We start from the raw sequence: 17,085 nt of genomic DNA on the forward strand, positions 1-17,085 counted from the left end.
TCCAGGTAATTGAAATTGTCCTTGGAAAGTACTGACTGTTCAGCTTGAGCTCGGAAGGGCCTGTGGAGAAGGCCTGCGTCATAGCTGACACCAAGTGCCCTGAAGGCAGCCACGCAAGCCCATCGTAGAAGGCCCTGTTGTTTGTTCCTGTCTCCTCCATACTTTGTAGAGTATTACCTCCCCCTCCCCCGGGTAGTTAGATGTTAGATGACAAACACCTCCTGATCGTTGTGCCTTTTTAGCTCAAGGTGCCTGAGACCTGAAAGCACCTTTGGAAACCCAGTAAGATGACAGCAGGCCGGGCTTCACTGGAGAAGCAAGAAAGGTTCAAACTGAGGCAGAGGAAGACTAAGTCTCACCTCCCTGTCTGAGGTCAGAAAACCAAGGCGATTTCTTCATGTTTGTGGCCATTTCTGTACTCCTTGAGGAGTTGAGCTGAGTAGAAACTTTGGGCATAGGGCGCCTGGCTGGCTCAGCTGCGGAGCATGCAACTCTTGATTTCAGGGTTGTGAGTTCAAGCCCCATGTTGGGCATGGAGCTCACTTTTAAAAAACAAAACAAACTTGGGGGCTGTTAACAAGATAAAACTGCCCGGAAAGAGAAGAAGAGCAGGTCAGGTGATCATGGAGGATCTAAAAATGGGTAATGGTGCACCATCAGATTGCGGCCTTTTATAGATGATGCAGCCACTTGGGTTGTAAGGGGATTACTTATATGACACTCGAGTCACTTTTCAACCTGTGAGGAAGAATTTGCCTTAGAAAAGCTAACTGTCAGAGCCTTAGCATTCTCCTAGGGCTTGCTTATTGTCCCAGGATTCTTCTGGGCTCAAGATCTGGGCATGGGAAGAAGCACTCAGAACTCAGGCCAGCTCAGAGCCAGACAAGAATCGCCTGAGGCTGCCATCCAGGGCCGCCTGACGCTGAGCGAGGAGCCGAGGCCAAGCGTGGCTGACTGCCCAGGGAGGGTGTCCTCAGCCATTGCTCTTCTCTCGGGCTTCTATTGGAAGAGAAGCTCGATGTTATTTCTCCTCTTCTGTTTCCGAGTCCTGTGCATGCTCTCGTGCGCTCCTGTCGTGGTAGCTCTGACCCAAGCCCAGGCCGGGCTAACGTGCTGTCTCCACTGCTTTCTCCTCAGAACACGGCTCTAGATAAGGAGGGGCAGATTTTCTGCAGCAAGCACTGTCAGGACAGCAGCCGACCTGGGATGGAGCTGACCTCTCCAGTCCCTCCCTCAGCCGAGGAGCCCCCCGTGTCCATGACGGCAGCCCCGGCCCCCGCCCCCGCCCCTCTGGAATCGCCCACACGCCCTTGTTCCCCTGCTGCCGTTGGCTGCGAGCGGGCAGGGACCTGGCGCCGCCACCGTGACTGAGCCCCAGGCCGATGGGCTGGAGCCTGCCGCACCGCTGGGAAGCCCCTCTTCTGTCCGGGCCTGCCGCGCAGTCCCCTCACTGAAGAGCCTTTCTCCGCTGCCTGCCATTGGGAAGCTTGCTGGCACCCGGGAGGGCCGCCAGGAGCCGGGAGCTCTATGCCAGGGGTTTGCTTCTTTTCGTACTCTGGGCTCTGCCCTCTGGTTCCTGGAGGGTCCTATGCAGTGTTAGCCTTGGTGACAGAGTGGCTCATTTTAAATTATTTGTCTTCGGTTCATTTTACAGTGTCACCAGGAGAATGTGCAACTTTTATCTGGGATTTAATGCATTTTTATAGAAACATTTTGGATGAATCAAGATCTCTCCCCTATTTAAGTAAACTCGGAATATTCCTTTTTTTCTTACGAAGAACTTAGAGCTGCATTTGTCCCTTTGTGGGTGTCCTGTGAGAGGTGGCACAGCACCTTCCTTTGCTGTTGGGGTTTGGAGGACTGGCTTTCTGATGGGAGAAATGAGCACCCAAGAGGACAGTCTGGTCATCGGACACTAATTCCAGACTTTGAGAAGTGCTTCCCGGTGCCTCAGGAAGCAGCCCACCATATAGCTTGGGGTGCTGGGTTTACCTAAGATGACACTGGATATTTATTTGTACACAGACCCCAGGGGAATGTCACTTTGCTCCCTAGACATTGTGTGTTCTCCCCCCCTCCAACTCTTCCCACGTGTGTATTAGGAAATGCTAACGAAGTCGTCCTTTGGGCTTTTTCTTGAAAGGCTTGGCGCATGCAGCATCACCCCGGCCATGGCGGCTTCTTCTCAGCAGGCCGGCTTCCAGCAGAGCAGGAAAAACTAGGCATCTGAGCAGCCACCAGACTCTTTTGTCATCTACTTGCCGTCTGGAGCTGGCGGGAAACACCTGAGGAAACATGGGCCGAACACAGTCAGGACTGGGGCGGGAAGGTGCTCCGCAAACATCCTCTGTCATTAACCTTCTGGAAGGCTGCTGGCAGTTTTTCCTTTTTCCCCTCACTACCCTGCCCTTTTTAATAGTTGTACATAGTCGGTAGATTTGTTTTACCCACTCAACTTCTAAACTGGTGGGCCCTGTAGTTCATTCTCATTGTTAGACTTTTGCCTCTTACAAGTGTACCCGACCTGCAATAAACCCTTCTTGAGAAAAAAGCAATGGGGGTGGGCAGAGGATTGTGTGGTGGTGGTTTGCGGGGTATGTGTGATCAAAGCACACCTCCTTGCCCCAGTCTGGCAGGTGTATCCGTGTCTTTTTATGAAGTTTTGGGTGAGGAGGGGGAAGAGAGAGTGATGCTTGGGAAGCACACATGCAAATGCATCTTGGTCCAAGTGTATTTGGTAACAGGTGCAGAAACCCACAACGAAAGCTCAGGAATAAAAAGGACTTATTAGCGTACAGCAGAGGAATCCTGGGGAGCCAGGCTTTATAGAAAATGGGGAGTCAGGGCAGCCATTCCCCTGCCTCCTGTCTGTCACTGTCTGTGACTCAGAGGCTGGACTGTCTCCTGTCTGCTGGGTGCATCTCAGCTCCCGGTGTGTGTTCTCTCACGCCTGCTCCCTGGCAGCGGTCGTGTAGCCTGGTGCTGCTTCTGTGCCCAGCTTCCCAAGGCTGTCCGACGGCAAGCCTCAAGACCATCTACTTCAGCTCTGGATCCCTTCATTCACACTGCTGAAAGAGTGAGGCCATCTGCCTGGCCCCAGCCACGCGGTCATTTCTCCCCGGGCTGGTGCTGGCTCACGATTCGATTCTGGAGGCCGGTTACAAAATGCAGATGGGCTTCCCAGGCCCACAGCTGCAGCAGGTACAGGCCTCAGGAGGAGGGCAGTTTCCAAAAAGCTGTGATGTACAGGCCTAGACCCTTCTGCATGTCTCTGTCCTCACTGAGGAGTTAAAGAGCAAGCCTTTTCACGGCTTCCGATGGAAATATTTTTGTTACTGGCGCAGGAAGAGCTTGTGTAAAGGAAAGAGGAGAACACGGAAGTAGGGATGGAGCATGGCCTCTGGCAGTGATCAGAGTCTGAAACCTGAGCCCCTCCCTGGGACTGAGGTCCAAAGGCATTTGCTGACAACTTAAGAACGTAAGTGCCAGGGCAGCCAGTCACAGCTGATAAGACGAAGGAGCATCTTGTGTCCAGCACGTGCTCCCGCCCTCTGTGCCCCCCTCACGTGGCCGGGGACTTGGTGGGGGAGGATGGCCTGCAGATGGGACGTGGCATGAGCAGGTGTGACAGCACGGCCTAGCAGTCCTTCTGGGACTCTCTTAATCCCACAGATACCTCGAGTGATGTGTGCTGGTAAAGGAGCAAACCAGGCAGTTGGTGGCACAACCCAAGTCACAGGACTGGCAAGAGTCAGTTACCATGCCGCTTTAGGTTCTTCCATCTCCAAAGCGGTGCTCTTCGGAGGTACCCTGTACCCTCGGGGGGTGCAAATCTAGGCCTGGATGTGAGTGGTCATCTAAGTAACGATCCTTAGTAAAGGCTCTGACTCCACAGGTAAGTTGTTCATTTGCCCATGTGTTTAGAAAACATTTGTTGAGCTCTCTTCTGTTCTCAGAATCCAGATTAAACACAGGTATATAATTGCTAGGTTCCTCCACTCTTGCACGCTGAGAGTGGCATGTCCTTGTTGGACGTTCATTCCCTTACTCCAGCAGGGGATCTGCGTCTAGGGAAACTGATCTTTGAAGGGGCAGAAAAAGGGGAGTGGTGGCCTGTTGAAACCATCATGGGGTGCTTGCCAGGCTCAGCGCCTGGGCCATGAGTCAGGGCGGGTGTCTCTCTTTTTTCAAAAAGCTTGCCGTGATATGGAAGTACGTGGAATATATGGATTGAAAACATTTGGCAAAACTTCCCGCCGAATATTTTCATGGATATGGCTGTGAAATGTGAATCTGAAAAGAGTGAGGACAGTTCAGCACAGACCATATGGAAAGAGAAAGGGTGCCAACCAACGGTGTTGAGAAAGACTTCTAGAGCAGCGTGCCGCCCCCAGAAACGCGGTGTCAGCCGCCGAAGCTGATGTTTTCTGGGGCCACATTAAAAAGGAATGGGTGAAATTCATTTTGTAGTAGATTTGATTTAACCCAATGTCTCTACGGTATTATTTGAACTTGCAACCAATGTAAACAAAATCTTGGACATACTCTTTTTTTAATCCTTGAAATCAAGGGTGCGTTGACATTTACAGCACATCTCGGTTTGGGATAGGCATGTCGTGAGTGCTCGGAGCCCACACAGCTGTGCCAGCCACACTGGCCACTGCAGCTCCGAACAAAAGCCACGGCTCTTGGTCTTTGTTCCTCTTCTTTTTCTGTTTTGTTGTGCATATGATGTGAATGATGATGTAGGAAGAATGCTGATCTCGGTTTTACATGGGATGGGCTGATTTAAAATGACTCAGCGGGTTAAAACCCTGATCCAGACCCACGGCATGAAATCAGAGTGTGAGGGCTGCAGTCCTGCCCCCCCATGGCCTCGACGTGTGCCAGCTCGTGGGAGAGATCGGGGCGTGGGGAACTGCAGTGGTCACCGTTCAGGAGGTGCCCCCTGAGCTGCTTGGATGTTAGTGTGATCTTTACACTGCGCCAGGACAAGTACGTGCGGACTGTGCACCGTGGAAGCTGAGCCCTCCCACCGGGGCAGGTCTGTTCTGAAGGCCTTGTGTGTGGTGCGCACAAGGCGACGCTCACCCGAGGGAAGGCAGCCAGGGTGTGTGGGGCTATGAATCCTGGGCAGCCAAGGACTAGTGGGAGACACCGTAAGCACTAGGGGAAATGAACGAGAGGCACATGTGCTAGATGTCTTTGGCTGTATAAAGACCTGTTCCATAGCAGCAGGTGTAGACTCATCTTAGACTTACTCTGGATGGTGGTCCGAGGTTAGTAGGTAGAAGACACGAAGGGTCAGATGCATGGGGAGTCTGAGACTCTAATCAAAGGGCAGCCCAGTGACTGAATTAGCTGCTTTCTGAAGGAGTGACAGTCTAGTCTTTGGAAATGCTTAGCTGCTGAAGAATAACCACTGCAGAAGTTTACAGTTTACAGAGTACTTCATCCTGTATCATTTGAGCCATTAATGTCCACATTCCGTAAACAAGAAAACTCAGAAGGATCAGGAGCTCATCCAGACGTACTGGAGCTGGGATTTGCTCCTCCCGGTTCCCAGGGAGGCTCTCCTTACTTATAAGTAGGCTGTCCTCTAGGTGGTCAGAGATGCTTTAGATGGGACGTCTGTGTCACAGGCAGAGGGGGGATGGGATGGTGGAGACACCTGACAGAGTGGTAGAAAACTGGCACTTGGGGCCTGAATGGTTATGGGGGCTGTGGGGTGGGGCCGGGGGGGGGGATGTTAGATGAGGAGAGTAGTTTCTCCAGAAGGAGGCTGATGTGTGCATCTTAGCTTAGTCTTGGCCAGTGGACTAGAAGGGGGCCAACTTATGATAAAGCCTGCAGCCTTGAACTCAAAGGCAGTTAGCTGTGGGAGGGCGCTGCCCTCACTGAACAGCTGAGGGGAAGAAAAGGGTATATCTGGTACGCAGACAGCCATTTGCTTCTGCCCCGCCCTTTCCCAAACCCCCGTCATTAGGGGCGGTGTGGTCAGGATCGTTTCAACCCAGTGGGCTGAGTTTGGTGATTTGTGAGGGTTGGGCGCCTGTCCTTGCAGAGGATGAAGTCGGGTCTGGTGAATGTCTTTCAAGTTGTCCAAGTTCAAAGCTGCAAAGCAGCCAGTTGCTTCCTGCCAGGTATGAGGAAATAACAGCCTGGCCCCCCCTCCCCCGCCAACCTTTGGTTTTGGCAAGGAAAAGTTATTCCTGAACTTGAGACAGGAAAGTAATTCACTTCATGTTTCTGGCATATGACTGCTGAGGTCTCAGAATTCATAGGAACATTTGTTCATTGCCTTCTTCCCTCGCTGGAGAGCCTGGCTGTCTTTGGAAGACAGCTTGCCTAAAGGCCAAACCACACTCACTTTCATTAGAAAAGCGTGATGTCCCTTGGTTTGAGCAATCTGCATTTTTGGTTCATAGCAGGGAGGGCTGGGAGTGACGTGTCAGTGTGACTAATAATAGGCTTGGGTTTTTAAACAGTGATCTTATGTTTTTGGGGGGACCCAAAAGGTGCATCATGGACTCAACTCTTCAAATCTATGTATAGATTTGATTCATATATGAAAATTATGTTTTTCCCACATATCTGAGAGGAAATAGAAGAGGCAAAAGAAAATTTAAATATTTTTGTACTTTATTGATTTGCTATTTTATGGTGTTTTCCTTCTGTTTTACAGTATAGGAAGTTTTTACTTCCCAGCTTCCTTATGCTACAAAAAAGGGGAGTAGTTAGGCTGGTTGCTCTCCTAGTTGAAGTAGAAAACTCTTTCCCCAGTAGTGGGGCAGAAATAGCCAAGAAGAAGCACTGGCATATTGGCTGATACACAGTTTATGTAGATTTTGAGATTCACGTCATGTCCTCCTTGTTTCTTGTTTGTGAAGAGCCTTTGGCCTAATGTGATGTCACATGATGACGTGAGGCTGGGGGGTGGGCTGCTACTCCATGATCTCTAACGCACCCCAGGAACCAGCTGGGCTTCACCACCAAGCTCAGGGGTAAGATTCTTCGTCCTGTGTGGATGCAGAAGGAATCTGTGTCCTTGGTATGCTGTGTTCTTTTGCCGTGATGGAGGGTGAGCAGGACAGTGCAGGAGGAAGGACCAAACCAGGCCCATCATTTGTATGGCCAGCAGCTCTTGAAATCCTGTCCAGGAAAAACCTATCAGATACCTAGTGAAAATCACTCCCCTAAAATTCCTGTTTCGGTAGATCTGTTGTCTTTTAATTTCAGTTCTGTTTGCTGAAAAGGGTGTGAAGTGGAAGTGCTGACTGGCTGTATCGGGGATTCCTGGCCATCTTCTGCAGACTTGACCCTCACCGGCTTTGCTATCCCACTGGCCATCTGACAGCACGGCGGGGGGGGGGGGGGGGGGCGGGCACATGGCCCCAGGTGTGTATGTGTGGTGTGTGTGTGTGTTCGTGTTTGTGTATGTCCGGTCGCTGGCCCTTGGGCTCTGCTCTGCTGTTGGAGCTGAACAGCAAAGGGCAGGCCCAGGTTCCAAGCTACCTCACATCCTACACGCAGCTTCTTAGGGTTTCCATGCAGGTCACTGTGAATCTTCTTGTCTTATAGGCTGATCAGTAGAACGAAATGTTTCAGGGGGCAAAATCATTCCTTCTTATTGAATTAATGTATTAGAATATTTCTTTATGGATGTTTGGTGTACTCTGGGGAGGAAGATTCTCATCTGAGAGGGAACCATCCATCAGTGTGTACCAGTGTGCTTGACAAGCTTTCATGTCCTGTATTTGCTAAGCCCACCTGCTTTTTCCCAGAGATCTAGTCTGCTGTTGCTTAAATCACAGAGCCTCAAGGATTTGATTGGTGGCGTTTCAGTATGAATCAATACTATCAGGGAGGAAAATCTGAATGTCTCGAGGCAGTGCATTTTAAAACCAGCCGTAAATTACTGTATGTAAAGGGAACACAGCACACTTCGAACCACAGCCACTTACTGAGGGTGCTGCCACGGTTCCTGTCTGTGTAGCTCATCTGGTTTCATCCCAGGCCGCCTCAGCTTTGACTTCTTTCCCCTCGTTGGTTTAAATTTGATTTTTTTTTTTTAAGTAGCTAATACTGGTTAAAATGAGTGAATGTTGAGTAAATCCTAACAAATATGATAAACACCTTAAGAAGCCCTTGTGTTGACACCAGCTATATTTGTTTTATGAGTAAAGGAATACGTAATACATAGGTCAGTAATATATATTACTTATGTTTTTGTTAATTTTCCATAGCTGTGAGTCTTAAAACCAATAAAGGCAGTGGAGGCACCAATTTTCTTAGGCTCCAAGAGGAAGCTGCTTTATTCACTTTAAGCCTGTAAAAATGGGGTAGTTGAAAGTATCAAATGCTTGGCATAGGATGTAGGTATTACAAATTTTCTTCTACCATTTTCCCTAAAGTTTCTGAAGTACAGTATCAGAGGGTAACAACAGTGAGGATGTTTAATTAATTTACCAGTCACTTGGGTTTTTCTTTGATCTAAAATGTATATTCTCACATTTGACTATTTTTTCTTTCTTAATGGTTTATAAAACAGTGGTGGATCTTAGCTATAGGTCTAGTGTTCTCATCAGTGTAAGTCTTGGTAAGAGGGAGCTGTCTGGCCAAAGAAGGCCCATGTTCCAGTTTTCAAGAGAGTCTCTTGTTGGTTATTGTTCAAAATCTGGGACTAAACCAGAGTTTGACATTTTCTTTGCAAAGAATTGTTTCATTGATGTTTTAAATTAGAAGTGAAAAGATATTCTGAAAAATTCAATTACAAACACCATTTTATTTTTCTGTCAAACTGAGTTCCATTCCAAATCTTTGCTGTTAGAGAAGAGAAGAGCTGAATGTTGGAAAATAGGAGGGGACCCTTTTAGGTAAGTTACAAGAGAAACAGAGATGGAATGCTGGTTGCAACTTGAAGTTCACAACTTACAAAGAATTTATTTATGCAATACAGACCTTTTCTCAAATATTTTTCACAGATTTCCACACAGCAATCTACTAGAAAAGTAGAATTATACAACACCAAAATAACATGTTTCTTAGTACAAATTGCTACTCAAAGGAAGGTGAAGATATTTAGTAACAAAGAGAAGGTCAGATGGGTGTTGCCTCTGTTCTCAGACCCGGGTAGGGGAGGGGAGCCTGGCTGCTGGCTCTGCCTCAGTGCCCGGGCACAGTCAAACCTCAGGGGTGAGCTTTGGTACTTGCATTTACTTTAAGAGAAAAACAAAGGTTGTGAGGCCACGAGCCTTTCCATCATTTCATTTTGGTGTGCTATGAAAGACAACCTATCAGGAAAACATTGTAAATAAAACATTGTAAATACTTCACACTTGCTATAACATTAGATCCTTTATGTTAACCACACAATAAAATAAAAGAACCTCCCCCAAACCATAATTTTCTAGGTCTAAAGCATGCTTGAACAATAATATTGATCGAAATAACTCATTGAGATGTTTTAAATTACATTTACCACAATTTAAACATTACTATTTAAAATCCCAGAAATTTCAGTGCCAAAGAAGCACGATTGCTTGGAAAAATACAGGACCCAAAGTACAGCATAAAATTCCCTATCCCAGTATTATAACCCACTTCCCTATTAAGATCATGTATGTCTCAAGATTACAGATAAAGGGAAGTGGTTTTTCATAATATAGCTAGAATAAGTGGGTTTACTTGCTCCACTGTATGTTTCCATAATTGGTGAAAATAGACTTCTCATTATGACTAAAAATATAGATTTTTTAAACTACAGAACCCAGCAGCCAATTTTCTGCTTTGCTATCCCCCCCCGAAAGTCAAGCAGTCTACAAAAATAGCAATTAACTTTAAAAAATATTTTGCTTCTTAGAGCAAATCTGAGTTACATTCAGATGTGATAGCTATTTCTAAGCAAGATGCTCCCGATTACCCCCCACCGGGACTGGGGGCCCGGCTGATGCGCAGCTGTCCCCGGTCAGTAGCGGGTTTGGGATTCGTGATGCCACCGGTTAAAGTCGTTGTAAAACAGAACAATGCTTCCTGAGGCCATGCCAGAAATGATGCACCTGGGAGAGGCAGAGAGAAGGAGGGGTTTACAAACCACTTTGTTTCCTAGGGTTCTGTTCCTAAAGAAAGCACTGCCTTCCCCAAATCTCCAAGTAAATCTAGAAGATGGCGGTCGAACCTAACAATTGGTGAGGCCTACGGCGCGTTTGCTGCTTGCTGATGAGGGCACAACACTGAGGGGGCTCAGAATGCCACCTCCAAAACTCCATGAAGAGCCACACCACAGCTTGCCTTTTTTACTGAACATGCAGTCAGTATGTGCAGGGTGAGTCACTAACACCGGCTAGGCTTGATCATTTCGGGGCCGGGGCGGGGGGGCTGGGCTGGTAAGCCCTAGCTTTTATTTTTATAGATATAAAATTGAAGCTGACACGTGAGGATACGTTAATTTCAGAGGCACAACTCTGCCCGTTACCCTGCACTCCCAAGTGTAGCTCCCGCGTGTCACCAAGTGATGTCAGCACCACACCACGGTCTCTCTCCCCTCAGCTGTGCCTGTCCCCTATCTTTTAGGTGAGCTATCAGGTACTTGCTGGTGGAGGAAGCAGCACACAGTTAGGGGTCCGAGATCTCTCTGGCAGAGTGTTGACCATAATTTGGGCCGAGCTCTGCTCTGCAGAAGATCTGGGCGAGGGGCCTAGTCCTCCTAAGACTGTGAACTCACTGAAATGACCACTAAAGACAGGAGCTGTCGCTGCGTGGCCCCCTGTCCCTGAGAAGGTGGCGCAAGGAAAACCCGCAGAGCAGTGGGACGAACAGTTTAGAGGAGCTTATTATCGTAGACCTTCCTCTGAACGGTGTGGTAGGGCCAGTCCTTAGAAGTCATTTTCAATATCCTTCCTAATACCTCATATCAAAATTAGAACTAAAATGTGCCACTACCAAAAAAATCAAACACAAAAGAAGGCAGTAATGAGGAAATGATGGACAAAAAAAGCTCTAAGACACATAGAAAACAAAATAGTAAAATGGAAAAAGTAAGTCTTATTGGTGATTACTTTAACTGTAAAGGCAATGAACTCTCCAATCAAGAGACACTGGCACAGTGGATAAAAAACATCAAACTATGTGTTGTCTACAAGAGAGTTGCTTTAGATCTAAAGATGCAAACAGGTTGAAAGTGACAGGACGTAAGAAGATATTCCATAGAAATAGTAATGACAGAGCTGGAGTGGCTATACCACTATCAGACAAAGTAGGCTCTGAGTCAGCATCTGTTATGAGACAAAGGAGGACACTATGTATCAAAAGGTCAATTTGTCAAGAAGATATAGCAATTACAGGCATATCTTGGAGATACCGTATTGGTTCTAGACCACTGCAATAAAATGAGTCAAATGAATTTTTGGTTTCCCAGTGCATGTAAAAGTTATGTTTACATTTGCACTATAGTCTATTAAGTGTGCAATAGCATGTCTAAAAAATGTACATACCTTAATTAAAAAATACTTGATTGCTAAAAACTGCTAACCATCATCTGAGCTTTCTGCAAGATGTAATCACAGATCGCCATAACAAACAGAATGAAAAAGTTTGAAATATTGTGAGAATTATCAGAATGTGACAGACACATGAGCAAATGCTGTTGGAAAAATGGCAGACCTGCTCAACACAGGGTTGCCACAGAAGTTCAATTTGTAAAAACAGTATCTGCAAAGCACAATAAAATGAAGTCTGCCTGTACAAACAAATGTACCAAATATCAGGGCCCCCAAGCTCTTTGGAGCCCAAACTGACAGAACGGAGGGGAAAAATAAACAGTTCTACAATAATAGTTGCAGACTTCAGTACCCCACTTTCAATAATGTGTAGAACAACCAGAAGGAAATAGAGGACCTAAAGAATACTAAAAACCAAGTGGACTGGGGCGCCTGACTGGCTCAGTACAGCATGCAACTCTTGGTCTCGGGGTTGTGAGTTTGAACCCCGTGGTGGGTATAGAGATGAGATTTTTTTTTTAAATTTATTTGAGAGAGAGAATGAGAGAGAGAGAGCATATGAGAGGAGGGAGGGTCAGAGGGAGCAGCAGACTCCCTGCTCAGCAGGGAGCCCGATGCGGGACTCGATCCTGGAACTCCAGGATCATGACCTGAGCCGAAGGCAGTCGCTTAACCAACTGAGCCACCCAGGCGCCCTGGATGAGATTACTTTAAAATAAAATCGAATTAGGGACACTTGGGTGGCTCAGGCGGTTAAGCATCTGCTTTTGGCTCAGGTCATCATCCCAGGGTTTCTGGATCAAGCCCTGTATCAGGCTCCTTGCTCAGCAGGGAGTCGGCCTCTCCCCCTACCTCGTGTTCTCGCCCTCTTTCTCTGTCAAATGTTTTTTTAAAAAAAGATCTAATTAAAAAACAAAACAAGTAGCTCTAACACATATATTGAACACTCACCCACTCAAAAACAGCAGAACATTTTTCTCAAGTGAGCATGGAGCATTCTCCAGAAAAAACCATGTTAGGCCACAAAACTAGTCTTAACAAATTTAAAAATCATACAAAGTATCTTTTCTGATCACAATAGAACAAGAAGTCAGTAACGCAAAACTGTAAAATTCACAAATATATAGAAATTAAGCAAGCAATGAATCAAATCTGAACAGAAATCAGAAAATCACGGAGACAAATGAAAACACAATAAACCAAACTTAATGAAATGCTGAGGGGATTTATAACTGTAAATACATACATTAAAAAAGAAAGATCTCAATCAGTAACCTAATTCTACACCCTGAACTAGAAAAAGAGCAAACTAAACTCAAAGCTAACATAGGAGGAAGGAAATAATGAAGGTTAGAGAGTGGAGATAAATAAAACAGAGGATAGAAAAAATGGGAGAAAAATCAAGAAAACCAAGGGCTGGTTCTTTGAAAAGATTAACAAAATTGACAAACTTTTAGCTAGATTGACTAAGAAAAAAGAGAGGACTCAAACTACTAAAATCATAGAGATGTTACTACCAATTTTACAGAAATAAAAGGATTAAGAATACTATCAACAATTGTATGCCAACAAATTAGATCAAATGGAATTTTTTTAAAGATTTTAAGGGCACCTGGGTGGCTCAGTGGGTTAAGCATCTGCCTTTGGCTCAGGTCATGATCCGAGTCCTGGGATCAAGCCCCACATCGGGCTCCCTGCTCAGTGGGGAGGGAAGTCTGCTTCTCCCTCTCCCTCTGCCCCCCACACCCCTGCTCATGCTGTCTCAATCTTTTTTTTTTAAGATTTTATTTATTTGACAGAGACACAGCGAGAGAGAGAGAGAGAGCACAAGCAGAGGGAGTGGGAGAGGGAGAAGCAGGCTTCCGGCCGGGCAGGGAGCTCGATGCGGGGCTCGATCCCAGGACCCTGGGACCATGACCTGAGCCGAAGGCAGACGCTTAACGACTGAGCCACCCAGGTGCCCCTCAAATAAAATCTTTAAAAATAGATTTTAAGTTATCTCTACACCCAACATGGAGCCTGAACTCACAACCCTGAGATTAAGAGTTGCACACTCCACTCACTGAGCCAGCCAGACGCCCCTGAAATGGAAAAATTCTTTTTTTCCCTAAGATTTTATTTATTTATTTAATTGACACAGAGAGAGACAGCGAGAGAGGGAACACAAGCAGGGGGAGGGTTAGAGGGAGAAGCAGGCTTCCCGTGGAGCAGGGAGCCCGACGCGGGGCTCGATCCCAGGACCCTGAGATCATGACCTGAGCCGAAGGCAGACACTGAACTGACTGAGCCACCCAGGCGCCCCTGAAATGGAAAAATTCTTAAAAACACACACTATACCAAAACTAAATCATGAAAATATAGAAAATATGAATAGACATAACTACTAAGGAGACTGAATCAATAATCAAAAGCCTCCCAATAAAGAAAAGCCCTGGACTAGATGGCTTCCAGTGGTGAATGCTATCAAACATTTAAAGAAGGATTAAACCAACTCTTATTCTTCTAAAAAACTGAAGAGTACAGAATACTTCCTAAGTCATTCAGTGAGGCCAGCATTACCCTGACACCAAAGTCAGAGACATACTCTACAGGAAACAAAAATTACAGACCAATATCCCTTATGAATACTGCTATAAAAATCTTCAACAAATATTAGCAAACCTAATTCAGCCGTATCTTAAAGGATTATATACCATGACCCAAGATGGGTTTATTCTTGGAATGCAAGAATGGTTCAACATACAAAAATCAAAGTAATCTGCCACATTAGCAGAACTAACAAAAACCTACATAATCACCTCAACTGATGAACAAGAGGCATTTCACAAAATTCAACATGCTTTTATGATAGTACTCATAAACTAGGGATAGAAGTACATAAACATGATAAAGGGAATTTTTTAAAAACCCACAGCTAATATCATATGAAACAGTGAAAGACTAAAAGCTTTTCTTCTATTATCAGAAACAAGACAAAAATAAACACTTTTACCAGTTCAACAAAGTACTGGGAGTCCTAGTCACAGCAATTAGGCAAGACAAAAAACATCCAAATTGGAAAGTTCGAAGTAGAATTAATTTCTATTACAGACTGACATGACCTTATATATAGGAAATCCTAAGGATTCCACAAAAAAAGCCTGTTAGAGTTAATGAATTCAACAAAGTTACACGATATAAAAGCCACATAAAAGTAAGTTGCATTTCTGTACATGTGCAATGAAAAAAATCTGAAAAGGAAATTAAGAACAATTCCATTTACAACAGCAATAAAATGAATAAAATACTCAAGAATAAATTTAACCAAGGAGGCCAAAGACTTGTATATTGCAAACTATAAATAAATAAAAAAATAAATGGAAAGATATCTGTATTCACAAGACTGTAAGATTTAATATTGTTAAAATGACAATACTAGCCAAAGCAATCAACAGATTCAACCCAATCCCTATCAAAATCCCCCCTTTTTTATGCAAAAATAGAAAAAAACCCATCGCAAAATTCATAATGGATTCTCTAGGGACCCCAAATAGCCAAAAACAATCTTGGGGAAAAAAAAAGAACAAAATCAGATGTCTTGTACTTCATGATTTCAAAACTTTCCACAAAGCTATAGTAATCAAAACAGTTTGGCACTGGCATATGGATCAACAGAATAGAGAACCCAGAAATAAACTCACATATGTGGTCAAATGATTTTTAATAAGCGTCAAAACCATTCAGTGGGGAAAGGACAGTCTTTTCAACAAATAGTGTTGGGAAAACCAATACTCACATGCAAAAGAATGAAACTGGATCCTTATCTACTATCATATACAGGCATGAATTCAAAATGGATCAAAAACTAAATAAACATAAGCGTTACAACTATAAAACTCATAGGGGAAAAGCTTTATGACATTGGATTTTGCAATGATTTCCTGGATACGCTGGAAGCGTTTACAACAACAGTAAAAAAAAAACTTCATCAAAATTAAAAACTTTTGCACATCAGAGAACACTATTAAGAGTGCAAAGTCAACACCACCAGTCATTAGGGAAATGCAAATCAAAAGCACAGTAAGAGACCATTTCACACCCATTAGGATTGATATTATTCTTAAAAAACAAAAATAAACCACAACCAGGACATAACAGGTGTTGGTGAAGATGTGGAGAAATTACAGGCCTTATGCTCTGCTGGTGGGAATGTAAAATGGTGCAGGCACTGTGGAGAACAGTTTGGCAGTTCCTCAAAAAGTTAAAGAATTACCGTTACTGCTTCTCCCTCTCCCTCTGCCTACTTGTGCTCTCCCTCTCTGTGTGTGTCAAATAAATAAATAAAAATCTTAAAAGAAAAATCACACACACACACTATACCAAACCAACATTCCACTCCTGGTTGTCTACATCAAATAAAACAGGAATCTGAACAGATATTCGTACATGAATGAATGTTCACGGCAACCTTATTCACAATAGCCAAAAGGTGAAAACAACCAAAATGTCAACAGATGAGTAGCTACACAAAGTGGCATGTACTATTCAGCCTTAAAAAGGAATGAGCTTTATGGATACATGCTACAACAGGACAAATATTTTATGCTTCCACTTATACGAAGTATCTAAAAGTAGCAAATTCATAGAGACAGACACTGAAATTGAAGTGAGCTGGATGGAGCTCTGGGAGGGAAAATGGGAAGTTAGTGTTTAATGGGTACAGAACTTCTCTTTGGGATGATGAAAACTTATGAAGAGAAAAAAACTGGAGATGGGCAGTGGTGATAGTTGTACAACAGTATGAATGTACGTAATGCCACTGAATTGTACACCAAAAAACTGATGGTAAATTTTATGTATATGTTATCACAATAAAAAAGTTAGGAACTAGGGGAGCCTGGGTGGCTCAGTCGTTAAGCGCGCCTGCCTTTGGCTCAGATCATGGTCCCAGGGTCCTGGGATCAGGCCCCGCATGGGGCTCCCTGCTCAGCGGGAAGCCTACTTCTCCCTCTCCCACTCCCCCTGCTTGTGTTCCCTCTCTTGCTGTGTCTCTGTCAAATAAATAAAATATTTTTTTAAAAAATTAGGAACTAAAATCTGTGACTGTATGTTAAGAAGAAATAAGGTACTGAAGACTATCTCCCCAAAATTTACCACTTGGAAGGTTTTAGGAAATAAGGCAAATCTCTCCATAGAATTCTCATGGACAGAGATACAGGCATTTTGTAATAAACATGTTTACAGCTCTTAAATTTTTATTTTAAGGAAAAAGTACTCTAAGAAATATAAAAAGCTTTATGGCAATGTAATTACAGTCTTTGTTACTTAAATCCTGTCTATTGCTGGAGAATTCAGCCTTTGTCTAGCAGTGGCAATGCCATCAAAAAGAAAAATCACACTTTAAAAAAAAAATTCACTGGCTTTTTCTTTTTAAGATTATTTATTTATTGAGAGAGAGTGAACGAGAGAGAGAGAGAGAGAGAGAGAGCACAAGCAGGGGGAGCAGCAGAGGGAGAGGGAGAAGCAGACTCCCCACTGAGCAGGGAGCCCGACATGGGGCTTGATCCCAGGACCCCGGGATCATGACCTGAGCCGAAGGCAGACGCTT

At 44.8% G+C, this 17,085-nt stretch overlaps 2 protein-coding genes across 14 annotated transcripts in view; one reads left to right on the forward strand and one right to left on the reverse strand.

Annotated features, from left to right (window-relative positions):
- The window catches only part of DCLK2 (doublecortin like kinase 2), a 149,325-nt gene extending 144,939 nt beyond the window's left edge, over positions 1-4,386 (forward strand). For 8 of the 10 annotated variants that reach the window (XM_073892343.1, XM_073892344.1, XM_073892345.1 and 5 more), the window contains one exon: positions 1,138-4,386. In XM_073892343.1, coding sequence (XP_073748444.1) covers positions 1,138-1,371 — 234 coding nt within the window. In that variant the 3' untranslated portion in view covers positions 1,372-4,386. The remainder of the gene's footprint in view (positions 1-1,137) is intronic. The other 2 variants (XR_012378048.1, XM_073892350.1) reach the window with 2 other exon arrangements.
- A 4,379-nt stretch (positions 4,387-8,765) lies between these two features.
- The window catches only part of LRBA (LPS responsive beige-like anchor protein), a 742,782-nt gene continuing 734,462 nt past the window's right edge, over positions 8,766-17,085 (reverse strand). For all 4 annotated transcript variants that reach the window (XM_073892352.1, XM_025874296.2, XM_073892351.1 and 1 more), the window contains one exon: positions 8,766-10,058. In XM_073892352.1, coding sequence (XP_073748453.1) covers positions 9,968-10,058 — 91 coding nt within the window. In that variant the 3' untranslated portion in view covers positions 8,766-9,967. The remainder of the gene's footprint in view (positions 10,059-17,085) is intronic.

Source organism: Callorhinus ursinus, unplaced genomic scaffold (genome assembly GCF_003265705.2).
Source record: "Callorhinus ursinus isolate GAN/ISIS: 27379988/994484 unplaced genomic scaffold, GSC_fseal_2.0 scaffold4, whole genome shotgun sequence".
NCBI lineage: Eukaryota > Metazoa > Chordata > Mammalia > Carnivora > Otariidae > Callorhinus > Callorhinus ursinus.